This window comes from Scardinius erythrophthalmus (genome assembly GCF_964197995.2).
Source record: "Scardinius erythrophthalmus genome assembly, chromosome: 9".
Classification (NCBI taxonomy): Eukaryota; Metazoa; Chordata; class Actinopteri; order Cypriniformes; family Leuciscidae; genus Scardinius; species Scardinius erythrophthalmus.
In genome coordinates, this window is record NC_138229.1 from 1,379,489 (window position 1) to 1,395,636 (window position 16,148).

The window sequence follows — 16,148 nt, forward strand, 5'->3', positions numbered from 1 at the left end:
AAATTATGAGATATTTCCATGCCATAATTATGACTTTTTATGGCATAATTTCATAACTATGATTTAAAGCATTACTTTTATAAGTCTGTAGTTTTTTATAGTTCATTGTTAATGCCTAACATATAGAGGAACTACAGTAATTATACACCAAATTATTATTCCTGCGTCACAGGACTTTTTATTCTGTTTTTATTGAATGCCAGTCACATACAAATAATTAATATGACAATAATCCAACATATCCAACATAATACAAATATTAAACAAATATAGACTAACAACAGATCGGAAAAGAAAATATGGTGCCATTTGCGTGACAGGACTTTTGTTTGTGAATAAACTCGTAAACTCGATTTGATTTGTTGTAAACTCGATTTGTTAGGTCCATATTGGTAAATAAATTCAATATAAGCTGTAATTTCGGCCCCGTGGCCTTTGGACCCAGAACATTCTCCCACGTAAACGTTTAGAAAGTCAAAATGATGGCATACTAAGTCATCATTTCTAATTTTTATGTAATATTTATGGCAGTATAATTAATTAATTAATTATGTAATAGGTTTTATTCATTGAAATAATGATATTTACATGCTATAATTATGTCTTTTATTATGGCATCATTTCATAGTTATGATTTAAAGCATTCCTTTTTTAAGTTTAAAGTTTTTATAGTTCATTGTTAATGCCTAAAATATTATGGAACTACAGTAATTATACACCAAATTATGTTTTTTTTTTTTAAACGTCCGTGTTCTGCGTGACAGGACTTGTCACGTCACATACAGATAATGCCAGTCACATACAAATAATAAACATGACAATAATCCAACATATAGTGTACACATATTAAACAAATATAGACTACAACAAACAGGAAAAGAAAATAGTGTAATTTGCGTGACAGGACTTTTGTTTGTGAAACGGCTGCTGTACGCGTCATCGCGTCGCTCTTGCGTCATCAGGCTGCGTCGTCTTCTGCGTACACATGTGAGCAGAAGCACTGGTAAGCTCAATATTACATACTATTTATTATTTATGTGCTTATCGCATTTTTTTGCACGCTTATCAGTGCAATAATTGATCGTGCTGATTAATCTAGTGACTCGATTCTTCAGCGATTGTCGCTCGTATTATTGTCAACTATTTTGATACTATTGACAGTAACATTATAACAGGAGTCAGGACCATCGTTATAATAACATGGTGATTTGTACAATTACCATTGTTGTTTTAGTGGTATTCTTCGAAATACCGTGCACTAGCATGGAAAATACCGTTTAAAATACTATAATAATCAAAGTACTATGGAAGACCATAACCGCCACAAGTAAATAAAAAATATGCTTTAGTAAATGTAAAGTATGACACAAAAAGTCACAATTATAGTAAAAAATGTCTAAGTTACGACATGCTACACCATTACTGTGAGATTATATATGTCATAATTAAGACTTTTATGTCACGAATATGATTTTTATGTCATTTTTTTTGATCTTATAAATATGACTTTGTATGTCATATTTTCAACTTTTATCTCAATATTATTATTTACAGAAACATAATGTTTTTCTTATGTGGTGGAAATGTGTTTTTTATTTATTTTATTTTTTTCCGTGATGATAACGTATTTCTGTTGTATCATGTGAACATATGAATATGGTAATTTAATTCTTGGTTTAGTAAAAAAAAAAAAAAAAAAATACCGTGGCAGTGCCATACCATCATAATACAGTGTTTCCTCAGATTATAATCAAATGTATGTTTGAGATCAAGGTGATGCTTGAGAAGATGGAAGCCAAAGGTCAAAGGTTATTGAAGGGTAAACAGAAGGGTCATAAACGGGCCGTCCAGGGGAACATCGGTGACGGCGGGTCGAAGAAGCAGCGGCTCGACGGCGGGACGGTCAGTTACTTCCGGCGCGTCAGTGACCGACTGAAGGAGGGATTCACCGACGAGGAGGACAAAGGTGAGCCTGGTGTGTGTGTGTTGTTGTGTGTTCAGGTGTGTTGTTGTGTGTTCAGGTGTGTTGTTGTGTGTTGTTGTGTGTGTGTCCAGGTGTGTTGTTGTGTGTTGTTGTTGTGCTCAGGTGTGTTGTTGTGTGTTCAGGTGTGTGTGTGTGTGTGTTCAGGTGTGTTGTTGTGTGTTCAGGTGTGTGTGTGTGTGTTGAGGTGTGTGTGCTCAGGTGTTTTGTTGTGTGTTCAGGTGTGTGTGTGTGTGTGTTCAGGTGTGTTGTTGTCAAGTCAAGTCAACTTTATTTATATAGTGCTTTTCACAATACAGATTGTATCAAAGCAGCTTCACAGTATTAAATAAAATAGTACATCAGTGTTGTGTTGTTTGCTCAGGTATGTTGTTGTGTGTGTGCTCAGGTGTGTAGTTGTGTGCTCAGGTGTGTTGTTGTGTGCTCAGGTGTGTTGTTGTGTGCTCAGGTGTGTAGTTGTGTGCTCAGGTGTGTTGTTGTGTGCTCAGGTGTGTTGTGTGCTCAGGTGTGTTGTTGTGTGCTCAGGTGTGTTGTTGTGTGCTCAGGTGTGTTGTTGTGTGCTCAGGTGTGTTGTTGTGTGCTCAGGTGTGGTGTTGTGTGCTCAGGTGTGTTGTTGTGTGCTCAGGTGTGTTGTTGTGTGCTCAGGTGTGTTGTTGTGTGCTCAGGTGTGTTGTTGTGTGCTCAGGTGTGTTGTTGTGTGCTCAGGTGTGTTGTTGTGTGTTCAGGTGTGTTGTTGTGTGCTCAGGTGTGGTGTTGTGTGTTCAGGTGTGGTGTTGTGTGCTCAGGTGTGTTGTTGTGTGCTCAGGTGTGGTGTTGTGTGTTCAGGTGTGTTGTTGTGTGCTCAGGTGTGTAGTTGTGTGCTCAGGTGAGTTGTTGTGTGCTCAGGTGTGTTGTTGTGTGTTCAGGTGTGTGTGTCCAGGTGTGTTGTTGTGTGTCCAGGTGTGTTGTTGTGTGTTGTTGTTGTGCTCAGGTGTGTTATTGTGTGTTCAGGTGTGTGTGTGTGTGTGTTCAGGTGTGTTGTTGTGTTTCCAGGTGTGTTGTTGTGTGTTGTTGTTGTGCTCAGGTGTGTTATTGTGTGTTCAGGTGTGTGTGTGTGTGTGTGTGTGTGTTCAGGTGTGGTGTTGTGTGTCCAGGTGTGTTGTTGTGTGTTGTTGTTGTGCTCAGGTGTGTTATTGTGTGTTCAGGTGTGTGTGTGTGTGTGTGTGTGTGTTCAGGTGTGTTGTTGTGTGTCCAGGTGTGTTGTTGTGTGTTCAGGTGTGTTGTTGTGTGTTCAGGTGTGTTGTTGTGTGTTCAGGTGTCTGTGTGTGTTCAGGTGTGTTGTTGTGTGTTCAGGTGTGTTGTTGTGTGTTCAGGTGTGTGTGTGTGTGTGTGTGTGTGTGTGTGTGTGTGTGTGTGTTGAGGTGTGTGTGTGTGTGTGCTCAGGTGTTTTGTTGTGTGTTCAGGTGTGTGTGTGTGTGTGTTCAGGTGTTTTGTTGTGTGTTCAGGTGTGTGTGTGTGTGTGTTCAGGTGTGTTGTTGTCAAGTCAAGACAACTTTATTTATATAGTGCTTTTCACAATACAGATTGTATCAAAGCAGCTTCACAGTATTAAATAAAATAGTACATCAGTGTTGTGTTGTTTGCTCAGGTGTGTTGTTGTGTGTGTGCTCAGGTGTGTAGTTGTGTGCTCAGGTGTGTTGTTGTGTGCTCAGGTGTGTAGTTGTTAGGGGTGTCAAAATTAATCGTTTCTAAGATGCATCGCGATGCAGACGAGGACGATTCGGTTTCGGTTCAGTAATAGACCATAACCGATTATAATGTACTGACGCTTTTCTGACGTCATTTGTTGCGTACGTGCTTTGTCGCGGTAGCATACAATAGGCTTGTTTGAGATGAGCAAAATCTGCGCAGAACCGATCACCGGTGATCAGCGCGAGATGCATGCCGGTTAGAAATGTGTCCGAGTGCGGTCCGCCTTGCTCTGATGTCATGCTGACGTATGTCAAAAATCTCTCGCGAGCGCAAGGCACACCTGTCGGATTCTGCAGTCGCGCGCAGTTGCTCTCCACTGACTGCGCTGATCAAAAGCATGATGGGAAACGACTTGCTGACGACACAGCTTAATGCTCATTGGTTTAAACAACCGTGATGTATTTTTCTCTTTTAAAATGTTTGATTTTAAAACTCTGATATCATGTTTTATGTGTATACGTTATGTGTGAATATTCCCAAACTATCTAACAGTGCAATCACTATGGTTTATGCAATGTAATTTTTATTAAAAAAATAAAAAATAAAAAAACATGTCTGTATTAAAGAAAAAAAGACTGATAAACATGTATTTGGAATGGAATCAAATAAGTAGGCTACTTTGGGTGTCTTGTTCATTATATTTATTTTCATATAAAAGCAACAGAACTTAAATTCCATCCAGTTTATTAGCAACACTGTGAACGAGCGTGAATCCCGTGAATCCCGCGATATCCGCCTTTGATCTCGCAGGTGTCAGATCCACTGCGAGAAGAGAGAACTGTCCGTCTTGCCTGCGCTTTTTTCACTCCTCCCCTCACTACAGCCGCCTACTCTCGCCTACATTTCAGGCGAGGCAAGGCGCATCTCAAACAAGCCTATTGGCAGAGGGAGGCGAGACGCGAGTGCGAGAAAATAAAAAATGCTCCAACTACTTTAAAGCCGTCATCTGGGCACATTTCGGCTTTTATGAACAACCTGGTAAGCACGACCTGCAGAAGACACGCGCTGTGTGCACTCATGTCACGCACAAATAGAATATGCAGGAGGTAATACCACTAACTTGATAAACCACGTTAGCCGTTTTCACCCCGAGCTGTTAACGCCTGGCAGAGTCTGACTGCTTTAGAGTAAGCGGATGAGCCCCAACGTCACCCGAATCCGCAGCCAAAAACAAATCATCCACCCGCCCAATAATTTTCTCTTATTTAAGTAGCCTATACGCACCCGATGGTCAAATTAAAATTATTCTGTGTTACGCGTGATTATAAATGGATGATCGTCACCTTCAACAGCGGATTCGGCGACGGTTGATGCGCGCATCTTTAATGGTAACATACACTGATTAATGAGCGCTGCTTTTAAATGAACATTTCTTTAAAACAATATTTATTTGACAGATTTCCTTTTCTTAATGGCATAAACAAGCTTTACTCCATAGACTGTAAAAAAAGCTTTACTCCCTTGAAACTTGAACTGGAATGTCACTGTTTCTGTCACTGCGACTTCCCGAACAGGCGAGCACACGCACACACATGCGCGCACACATCACTTTTGAAGTAAAATTTTAAATTGAGGATGCGGTGCATCCCGATGCATCGTGATATCGAATTGAACTGAATCGATGACATGATAATCGTAATCGAACCGAACCGTGAGACCACTGTCGGTTCACACCGCTAGTAGTTGTGTGCTCAGGTGTGTAGTTGTTGTGTGCTCAGGTGTGTTGTTGTGTGCTCAGGTGTGTTTGTGGAGAACGTGCTGGCGGAGGTGTGTTGTTGTGTGCTCAGGTGTGGTGTTGTGTGTTCAGGTGTGTTGTTGTGTGCTCAGGTGTGTTGTTGTGTGCTCAGGTGTGGTGTTGTGTGTTCAGGTGTGTTGTTGTGTGCTCAGGTGTGTTGTTGTGTGCTCAGGTGTGTTGTTGTGTGCTCAGGTGTGTTGTTGTGTGCTCAGGTGTGGTGTTGTGTGTTCAGGTGTGTTGTTGTGTGCTCAGGTGTGTTGTTGTGTGCTCAGGTGTGGTGTTGTGTGTTCAGGTGTGTTGTTGTGTGCTCAGGTGTGTTGTTGTGTGCTCAGGTGTGTTGTTGTGTGCTCAGGTGTGTAGTTGTGTGCTCAGGTGTGGTGTTGTGTGTTCAGGTGTGTTGTTGTGTGCTCAGGTGTGTTGTTGTGTGCTCAGGTGTGTTGTTGTGTGCTCAGGTGTGTTGTTGTGTGCTCAGGTGTGTTGTTGTGTGCTCAGGTGTGTTGTGTGCTCAGGTGTGTTGTTGTGTGTTCAGGTGTGGTGTTGTGTGTTCAGGTGTGTTGTTGTGTGTTCAGGTGTGTTGTTGTGTGCTCAGGTGTGGTGTTGTGTGTTCAGGTGTGTTGTTGTGTGCTCAGGTGTGTTGTTGTGTGCTCAGGTGTGTTGTTGTGTGTTCAGGTGTGTTGTTGTGTGTTCAGGTGTGTTGTTGTGTGCTCAGGTGTGTTGTTGTGTGCTCAGGTGTGTTGTTGTGTGCTCAGGTGTGTTGTTGTGTGCTCAGGTGTGTTTGTGGAGTACGTGCTGGCGGAGGTGTGTTGTTGTGTGCTCAGGTGTGTTGTGTGTTCAGGTGTGTTGTTGTGTGCTCAGGTGTGTTTGTGGAGAACGTGCTGGCGGAGGTGTGTTGTGTGCTCAGGTGTGTTGTTGTGTGTTCAGGTGTGTTGTTGTGTGTTCAGGTGTGTTGTTGTGTGCTCAGGTGTGTTGTTGTGTGTTCAGGTGTGTTGTTGTGTGCTCAGGTGTGTTGTTGTGTGTTCAGGTGTGTTGTTGTGTGCTCAGGTGTGTTGTTGTGTGTTCAGGTGTGTTGTTGTGTGCTCAGGTGTGTTGTTGTGTGCTCAGGTGTGTTGTTGTGTGTTCAGGTGTGTTGTTGTGTGTTCAGGTGTGTTGTTGTGTGCTCAGGTGTGTTGTTGTGTGTTCAGGTGTGTTGTTGTGTGTTCAGGTGTGTTGTTGTGTGCTCAGGTGTGTTTGTGGAGAACGTGCTGGCGGAGGTGTGTTGTTGTGTGCTCAGGTGTGTTGTTGTGTGCTCAGGTGTGTTGTTGTGTGCTCAGGTGTGTTGTTGTGTGCTCAGGTGTGTTGTTGTGTGTTTAGGTGTGTTGTTGTGTGTTCAGGTGTGTTGTTGTGTGCTCAGGTGTGTTGTTGTGTGTTCAGGTGTGTTGTTGTGTGCTCAGGTGTGTTGTTGTGTGTTTAGGTGTGTTGTTGTGTGTTCAGGTGTGTTGTTGTGTGCTCAGGTGTGTTGTTGTGTGTTCAGGTGTGTTGTTGTGTGCTCAGGTGTGTTGTTGTGTGTTCAGGTGTGTTGTTGTGTGCTCAGGTGTGTTGTTGTGTGCTCAGGTGTGTTTGTGGAGAACGTGCTGGCGGAGGTGTGTTGTGTGCTCAGGTGTGTTGTTGTGTGTTCAGGTGTGTTGTTGTGTGTTCAGGTGTGTTGTTGTGTGCTCAGGTGTGTTGTTGTGTGTTCAGGTGTGTTGTTGTGTGCTCAGGTGTGTTGTTGTGTGTTCAGGTGTGTTGTTGTGTGCTCAGGTGTGTTGTTGTGTGTTCAGGTGTGTTGTTGTGTGCTCAGGTGTGTTGTTGTGTGCTCAGGTGTGTTGTTGTGTGTTCAGGTGTGTTGTTGTGTGTTCAGGTGTGTTGTTGTGTGCTCAGGTGTGTTGTTGTGTGTTCAGGTGTGTTGTTGTGTGTTCAGGTGTGTTGTTGTGTGCTCAGGTGTGTTTGTGGAGAACGTGCTGGCGGAGGTGTGTTGTTGTGTGCTCAGGTGTGTTGTTGTGTGCTCAGGTGTGTTGTTGTGTGCTCAGGTGTGTTGTTGTGTGCTCAGGTGTGTTGTTGTGTGTTTAGGTGTGTTGTTGTGTGTTCAGGTGTGTTGTTGTGTGCTCAGGTGTGTTGTTGTGTGTTCAGGTGTGTTGTTGTGTGCTCAGGTGTGTTGTTGTGTGTTTAGGTGTGTTGTTGTGTGTTCAGGTGTGTTGTTGTGTGCTCAGGTGTGTTGTTGTGTGTTCAGGTGTGTTGTTGTGTGCTCAGGTGTGTTGTTGTGTGTTCAGGTGTGTTGTTGTGTGCTCAGGTGTGTTGTTGTGTGCTCAGGTGTGTTTGTGGAGAACGTGCTGGCGGAGGTGTGTTGTGTGTGTGCTCAGGTGTGTTTGTGGAGAACGTGCTGGCGGAGGTGTGTTGTGTGCTCAGGTGTGTTTGTGGAGAACGTGCTGGCGGAGGTGTGTTGTGTGCTCAGGTGTGTTGTTGTGTGTTCAGGTGTGTTGTTGTGTGTTCAGGTGTGTTGTTGTGTGCTCAGGTGTGTTGTTGTGTGTTCAGGTGTGTTGTTGTGTGCTCAGGTGTGTTGTTGTGTGTTCAGGTGTGTTGTTGTGTGCTCAGGTGTGTTGTTGTGTGCTCAGGTGTGTTGTTGTGTGTTCAGGTGTGTTGTTGTGTGCTCAGGTGTGTTGTTGTGTGTTCAGGTGTGTTGTTGTGTGCTCAGGTGTGTTGTTGTGTGCTCAGGTGTGTTGTTGTGTGTTCAGGTGTGTTGTTGTGTGCTCAGGTGTGTTGTTGTGTGTTCAGGTGTGTTGTTGTGTGTTCAGGTGTGTTGTTGTGTGCTCAGGTGTGTTGTTGTGTGCTCAGGTGTGTTGTTGTGTGCTCAGGTGTGTTTGTGGAGAACGTGCTGGCGGAGGTGTGTTGTGTGCTCAGGTGTGTTGTTGTGTGTTCAGGTGTGTTGTTGTGTGCTCAGGTGTGTTGTTGTGTGTTCAGGTGTGGTGTTGTGTGCTCAGGTGTGTTGTTGTGTGCTCAGGTGTGTTGTTGTGTGTTCAGGTGTGTTGTTGTGTGCTCAGGTGTGGTGTTGTGTGTTCAGGTGTGTTGTTGTGTGTTCAGGTGTGTTGTTGTGTGCTCAGGTGTGTTGTTGTGTGTTCAGGTGTGTTGTTGTGTGCTCAGGTGTGTTTGTGGAGAACGTGCTGGCGGAGGTGTGTTGTGTGCTCAGGTGTGTTGTTGTGTGTTCAGGGGCTCGTTCTTCGTACGTTGCTTATTACATCCGAGATCAAATGACACATCCAAGATGACATCATCGTGCTAATCATGATCCGGCTAATTGGGTTCTTCGAACTCACCTGTTGTTTATGATTAGTATCGCTGGATTGAGTTATCTGAGATAACTGCGCGTTCATGCGCTGGTTTAAAAGGGGATATGTATCGATCGTAGAAACATTGATCAGCAACGCTGCTATCGGCTGCTCAGCGTGGCCAAAGAGCGCGCTCAGTTTTTCTCCTCAACAGAGCAAGAACTAATAGTCGAAGTTTATTCGGAATTTTAATGTTTAATCAAAACGCCAGGGAACACAAAGTCTGCAAAAGCCTGGAGAGAGGGCTGGCAAAAAGTAGCAGACAATTTAAATCAGTTAGAAGTGGCCATGTTAGATGTTTTTATCACTTATTAGCCTTATTTGTATTTTAATAATTGCATAATTAGGCTACTTTTTTCATTGTAATGTCAGAGTCACCACACTAGAACATGGGAACAAATAAAAGTGAAGTACAAAAATATTCTACATAGCCTAATGGTAATTCTTAGTTATATTATAGTCTCTTCTCTTTTATAAAAGGCACTGTTAAATAAATGGTTGTCTGTTTATAAAAGCAACCAAGAAAAAGGCTGAAAAAAAGAAAAGATCTTAGTAGCCTACACTGTAAAATAATTGTACATATTGCTGCATTAAATGAAGGCCGCATTAAAAGTGATGAATTGCTTTGACTTGTGAAAGTGAAAACTGATAAACTTATGTTAATGTAAAAATATTTTGCCATGAGTTATTGATCACATTTTCCCGAGTGTAGTTCATTGTAATGACATTGTGTTTTCCTCTTTTGTGCACTTTTACATAATACACACTTGTATCTGTTCCCAAGAAAGTGGTGGCTGAAATATGTGCAGTAAGTGGACATTTTCTACCTTTCCAAAGGAAAGAAAGTATAAGACTTTGTAATGTCTATTTGTTTCCATTGCACTGGACAGTGAATAAACCCTCTCAGATAACTGTCATATGGAGGAACTAGCCTACCTGCAAGTGCATAAATAACTTTACTTCATTTATACTTGTATGCTTTATGGCTGCAATATAAGTTGCAGGATTCCACATCTAGAAAGGCCTACAGAAGAGTCTGCACAGACAGAGGAGACATAGGCCTACAGGTGGGCAGTGTATAGCCAACTTTTCCTTTTTATTTGTTGCATGAGGCATGTGTCTAATATCTCTTGTTGCAGGCACTTGACCACTGGCTTTTCTTTACGAAGAACAATTGAAATAAAACTCAAGGAACTAAGCATATTTGTCTTTTATTAAACATTTAATTATTTTTTTTTTGTGGCAATGTTGTGTAATATGGCACATGCAGAAATGCCACAGGCCCTGTCAGGTGTGCAACCCTCAGACTTTTCAGACACTGAAATCTTCCCTTTATTTAGCTGAAGTTCATTTTCATTGTGTGCCCTTGTCCTGGCTAGAGCTGCATTGTAACTGGTTTGTGTCAGGGAATGGGGTCATAAAACACCTGTCTGCAGGAACATGTCATAATCACCTATGAAAAAATGCAGTTCTGTTAGGATCAATAAGTGTATGTAATACAGTGAGCTTGAGATTTAATTGTGAAACTTTCCTTACCACTTTCAAATAATGTGCAGGAATGTGAATCTCTGAAAATTCTTAAGTCATGCACAGATCCTGGCCGTTTTGCTTTCACATTTGTGATTATGGAAGATTTTAGTCAACTGCCTTTTTTTATTTGATATAATATTATTAATCTGGAATATTAAGAATCCCAATTGTAACTGGGCTGCACATTTACATTGTGAACCCCCTTTCTGTTCACATAATCCCCTTCATTGAGGCCTTGATGGCAGCCTATAGTCTATGGTACCAATCACGTTAGTGAAGCCTGAGTGACATACTGTAATCGGCATGGTCATGATTGTATGATCTTCATAAAAAATGATGATAGCCTAAAGAAATTGCTTTAAAAAAAACTGCTTTACAACATTGGGTCTTAAGTGGCTTGGAAATGCAAAAAAAAAAAACAAAAAAAAAAACTGTTTTTTAAACCTAAAAGCGCCAGGTAAACTCCAAATGACACGACAGACAGCACTTTCCATCAAGTTCTCTGCATCTCCAATAGTGTAAAGGAAAGAGCCACTCGCAAATAATCTTAGGGCAATGCAAACAGTTTGTGCTGTATTTAAAGCCAGACTCCGACAAGTCGAAAATAAATGTGCGTTTCCAACAATTTAATAATGTAAACGACAATCTCACGAGTCACGAGAAAGAAAAAAAAAACATCTCAGAAAGTGCACTATCGCGCTGCGCTGGACTTCCCGTATCAGCTCCGCTTATGAAGCCGCGATCTAATCCTGTTTACATGAAATAAGCCTGCTCCCGAGCAGGTTTAAGCTTGCGCATCTGTTGCTATGACAGCAAGTCCAGGATGAGCTTCGAAGAACCAAACGATCCAAGATCACGCCAAATCGTCAACAATCAAATCCAGCTAACTGAGTTAGCGACGTACGAAGAACGAGCCCCAGGTGTGTTGTTGTGTGCTCAGGTGTATTTGTGGAGAACGTGCTGGCGGAGGTGTGTTGTTGTGTGCTCAGGTGTGTTTGTGGAGAACGTGCTGGCGGAGGTGTGTTGTTGTGTGCTCAGGTGTGTTGTTGTGTGCTCAGGTGTGTTTGTGGAGAACGTGCTGGCGGAGGTGTGGTGTTGTGTGCTCAGGTGTGGTGTTGTGTGTTCAGGTGTGTTGTTGTGTGCTCAGGTGTGTTGTTGTGTGCTCAGGTGTGTTGTTGTGTGCTCAGGTGTGGTGTTGTGTGTTCAGGTGTGTTGTTGTGTGCTGTGCTCAGGTGTGTTTGTGGAGAACGTGCTGGCGGAGGTGTGTTGTTGTGTGCTCAGGTGTGTTGTTGTGTGCTCAGGTGTGGTGTTGTGTGTTCAGGTGTGTTGTTGTGTGCTGTGCTCAGGTGTGTTTGTGGAGAACGTGCTGGCGGAGGTGTGTTGTTGTGTGCTCAGGTGTGGTGTTGTGTGCTCAGGTGTGGTGTTGTGTGTTCAGGTGTGGTGTTGTGTGTTCAGTAGGGATGGGCATTCGATTAAATTTTCTTAGTCGATCGTCGGGAGAATTAACAATCGACTATCGATTAATCATTAATATTTTTATATTGAAATTCATTATTTCTTCAACTTTTTATAAATTAAAAATGCAATGAAAATACAAAAATACAGTTTGTTTGTCCTCGATGAGATCTTTATTACAAGAAGATCAACTTGTGGCAGTGAAACTGGACGTTCGGTAGGGCCATCCTTAAAAATATTTTGGTTTGCAGTAACAGCAAAAAAAAAGAAAAAAAGGGTCGGTAGGTAGGTCTTTATTTTTTTATATATATAAAAAATAATATAAAAAAGTATATTTTTTTAATAATAAAAAAAAAATCGGGGTCGGGGGGGTCTTGAGAGAACGTTTCGGTTACTCACGTAACCTCTGTTCTCTCTAGAAGAGGGAACGAGTATTGCGTAGTTGCTTACGCTACGGGAAAGCCTTTCTTTCTCGAGATACTGAAGCCAAAAATTATCCTTAATTTTTATAATCTTGTCAACGCAGTGCGGCAGCCTGCAGACCTAGGGCAAGCTTACTAGCGTGCCCATTGGCTGCCCTGCGGCAACTGCAGCAGCCTACCGCTGAGCCCTTGGCGTGACGTCACGACCAATGAGCGCGCTTGGCGCGCTTAATGCGTCACAGCCCGCGAAAAGGGGTGTGGCTTAGCGTATATAAACAGGGCTCGGAGGCTGCTTCTCTGGTTTTTGTCGCATGAAGCGAAATGAGCTCGTGGTGCGAGCACGGCGGGCTACGCAATACTCGTTCCCTCTTCTAGAGAGAACAGAGGTTACGTGAGTAACCGAAACGTTCTCTTACGAGAGGTTCTCTCGTATTGCGTAGTTGCTTACGCTACGGGAACGCCCTTGTCAACGCCGTGCGCGCCCAGCATCCACTGAATGAGTCCCAGGGAGAGCCCGGGGAACGTGATAGCAGAGAGCCGGGCGGCCCGAAGAGGGCTAGCGCCGTACATAAGCACACACTAGGGGGTTAGGAGCGGCACAGCCGGTCCGAACTGACAATTCCCTGCATAGTGCAGCTCAACCAGTAGAGCTAAATCACACAACGTAGCCCGCGCACAGATAGTGGGCTGGCATACGCGAGACTTAGACTGATAACACTTTCGCCTGCAAGGCGGGAACATCCAGGTTGTAAACCCTAACAAATGTGGAGGGGGAGGCCCAGCCTGCCGCTGCACAAATGTCATGAATGGGAATCCCGCTGGACCACGCCCACGACGAGGCCATGCCTCTGGTGGAGTGAGCTTGAATGCCCAATGGGCACTGCAGGTCTTTAGACGCATAAGCAGCAGCAATAGCGTCCACTATCCATCTGGACAGGCTGTGTTTCGAGGCGGCGAGACCCTTGGTGCGCCCGCCAAACGAAACAAAGAGCTGTTCCACCACTCGTTTGACTGAAGACAGTGCTATCAGAAAAACGGTTTTGAGCGTGAGGTATTTCATATCCACAGTTTCCAAGGGTTCGAAGGGATGTGCTTTCAGGGCCTCCAAGACCAGTGAAAGATCCCACATAGGAACCGAGGGGGGTCGCGGGGGGTTCATCCTCCTGGCTCCTCTAAGGAAGCGGATGACGAACTCGTTCCTTCCTAATGCGCGGCCCAGCTCTGAACAGAGAGCGCTGAAATGGCCGTGACATAGACTTTGAGCGTGGAGGGGGACCTGCCCGCGTCCAGTAACTCTTGAAGGAAACACAGTACTCGCGATACCCCACATGTCTGTGGATCGAGCCCCTTAGCAGTGCACCATCTGTTAAACACTGACCATTTCGACATGTAGAGCCGCCTCGTAGAGGGGGCTCTAGATTGTATGATCGTGTTCATGACCCCGTCTGGCAGATCAGCGTGTAATCGTTGAGGCTCCACGCATGCAGAGACAGCGCTCTGGATGGGGATGCCATATCGAGCCGCGGGCTTGAGAGAAAAGGTCTCTCTTCACCGGTATCGGCCAGGGGGCTGAGTCTGCCAGCTGTATTAGATCCGGGAACCAAGCTTGGTTCTCCCAGTATGGGGCTAAGAGGAGCACTGTGTGGCGCGCTTCCCTGATTCTCTTGATGACCTGAGGCAGCAGAGAGACCGGGGGAAAAGCATACAGCGGGCCGCTGGGCCGGGTCTGGGCCAGCGCGTCCTCGTTCTTCGAGAAGAACTCTGGGCAATGAGCGTTGTCTTTTGACGCAAAAAGGTCGACTTTCGCTTTGCCGAAACGGCGCCACAGTGACTGGACTGTTTGGGGGTGTTGAGACCACTCCCCAGGGGGAACGCTGTCCCTGGACAGTCTGTCGGGGCCCTCGTTCAGGTGGCCAGGCACATGCGCGGCTCTCTCAGCGAGGGCAGAGAGTGCTGAGCCCACACGAGGAGGCGTTCCGCCAGGGTGCAGAGCGTCTGATCTGACACCGCCCTGGCGATTCACATAGGCCACTACCGATGTATTGTCCGTGCGGACTAGAACATGGTGACCGTGGAGGAATGGGAGGAAGTGTTTGAGAGCTTTCTCGACCGCGAGCATCTCTAGACAGTTTATGTGTAGGAGATTCTCCTGGTCTGACCAGCGGCCATAGACCGGTCTGCCTTCGAAGAGCGCTCCCCAATCTAGGTTGGAAGCGTCTGTCGAGACAACTTTCCGGTGTGAAATCACTCCCATAGTCACTCCTGTGTGATACCATTCGGCTGCCAGCCAGGGCTGCAGGGCTGAAAAGCAGCTCTGATTCACTCTGATTCGCAAGCCGCCGGCCGCCCAGGCTCGGTGGGGCACGCGCGCTTTCAGCCAGCGTTGAAGCGGGCGCATGCGCAGTAAGCCCAGCTGGAGCACTGCTGCAGCTGAGGCCATATGCCCCAGGATACGCTGGAATGTCCTCAGCGGAACCCGGCTGCCTATTTGGAGGGATGCGGCGAGGAGGCGGATGCGGCGCGCGCGCTGCTCCGACAGTCTGGCCGTCATAGCCACCGAGTCCAGTTCTATTCCAAGAAGGAAATTGACTGACGGGGCGATAGCGAGCTCTTGGTCCAGTGACCGAGAGACCCAGATCCTCCAGATGGCTGAGAAGCGCTGTTCTGTGAGACACAAGTTCCGTCTCTGACAGCGCTAGAATAAGCCAATCGTCCAGATAATTCAGTATTCGCATTCCCTGTTTTCTCAGGGGAGCGAGAGCCGTGTCCATGCATTTCGTAATGTACGGGGTGCCAAAGACAGGCCGAAGGGCAGGATTGTGTACTGATATACTCGACCGTTGAAGGCGAATCTCAAGAATGGCCTGTGACGGGGAGTTATCTGGATCTGAAAATATGCGTCTTTTAGATCGAGAGAGATAAACCAGTCTCCTGGGCAAATCTGCGCGAGGATTTTTCTGGTTGTGATCATTTTGAACGGCCGTCTCATGAGGGCTTTGTTCAGATGTCTCAGATCTAAAATAGGTCTTAACGCTCCGTCCTTCTTGGGTACGAGGAAGTAGCGGCTGTAAAGGCTCGACTCGCTTAGAGAAGGATGAACCTGTTCCATAGCCCTTTTGCGCAGTAGCTTCGCTATTTTGGCTTGAAGCAGGTGCGCAGCTTCTGAACTCACTTTCGTCTCCGTCTGTGCTAGAAAGCGCGGAGGGCGACGAGCGAATTGAAGCGAATAGCCGTGTTTTATAGTACTCAGCACCCATTCTGACGCGCCCTGAATAGCTTCCCATGCTTCCGCATGCATAGCTAGGGGTCGAATGGTCTCTGGGTTCAGATCGCCGCGCTGCGCGGGATTGGGGAACCTGTATCAGAGAGGGTGGAGCGGCGTGCGCGCCGCTGGTGCTCGAACACGGGGGCTGGTAAACCGTATTGGCCGGCTGTACAGCGTTCGGTAGCTCGGTCCCAGAGGATGGAGCGCGATTTGCTGACAAACACCCCTGGCGCGAAAGCGGCGTGGGGATTGTAATGTCTAAAAGTGAGTGCGCGTGCACCTGAGCGGGCGCAGAGTTTACACTTATGACACGGCCAGAGTTTGGGAGCTTAGAGGGTGTGCGACCCGAGGTAACTGAATGGCAGAGCGAGCAGCGGGTAGGTGTGAGCACAAAGTTGTGGGCACATTTACTACACTTAGTACTCGAGCGGCTTGTGTCCGCTTTATGAGAGAGCGCTCTATGCGCGTTACCATGGGGACCATGTTTGTGTGAAGCAGTGAGCACATGGGAGTGGGCACATTTTCTACACTTATAACACCCTCGGCTTGAGCCGCTGTTGCCCGGGGTAACCGAGTGGCAGAGCGAGTTACAGGTAGATGTGAGCACAGAGTTGTGGGCACATTTACTACACTTATTACTCGAGCGGCGTGTGACCGCTTTATGAGAGAGCGCTCTGAATGCGTTACCATG

General features: G+C 45.7%; 1 protein-coding gene across 7 annotated transcripts in view; it reads left to right on the forward strand.

Moving 5' to 3' along the window:
- Positions 1–885: 885 nt before the first annotated feature.
- nop9 (NOP9 nucleolar protein) overlaps positions 886–16,148 on the forward strand; it is a 48,482-nt gene continuing 33,219 nt past the window's right edge. Inside the window, exons 1-2 of one of the 7 annotated variants that reach the window (XM_081374881.1) lie at positions 886–1,003; positions 1,744–1,966. In XM_081374881.1, the coding sequence (XP_081231007.1) occupies positions 1,759–1,966 (208 nt within the window). In that variant the 5' untranslated portion in view covers positions 886–1,003; positions 1,744–1,758. Of the gene's footprint in view, positions 1,004–1,743; positions 1,967–9,789; positions 9,853–16,148 lie in introns of those variants that run through there. The other 6 variants (XM_081374879.1, XM_081374876.1, XM_081374877.1 and 3 more) reach the window with 6 other exon arrangements.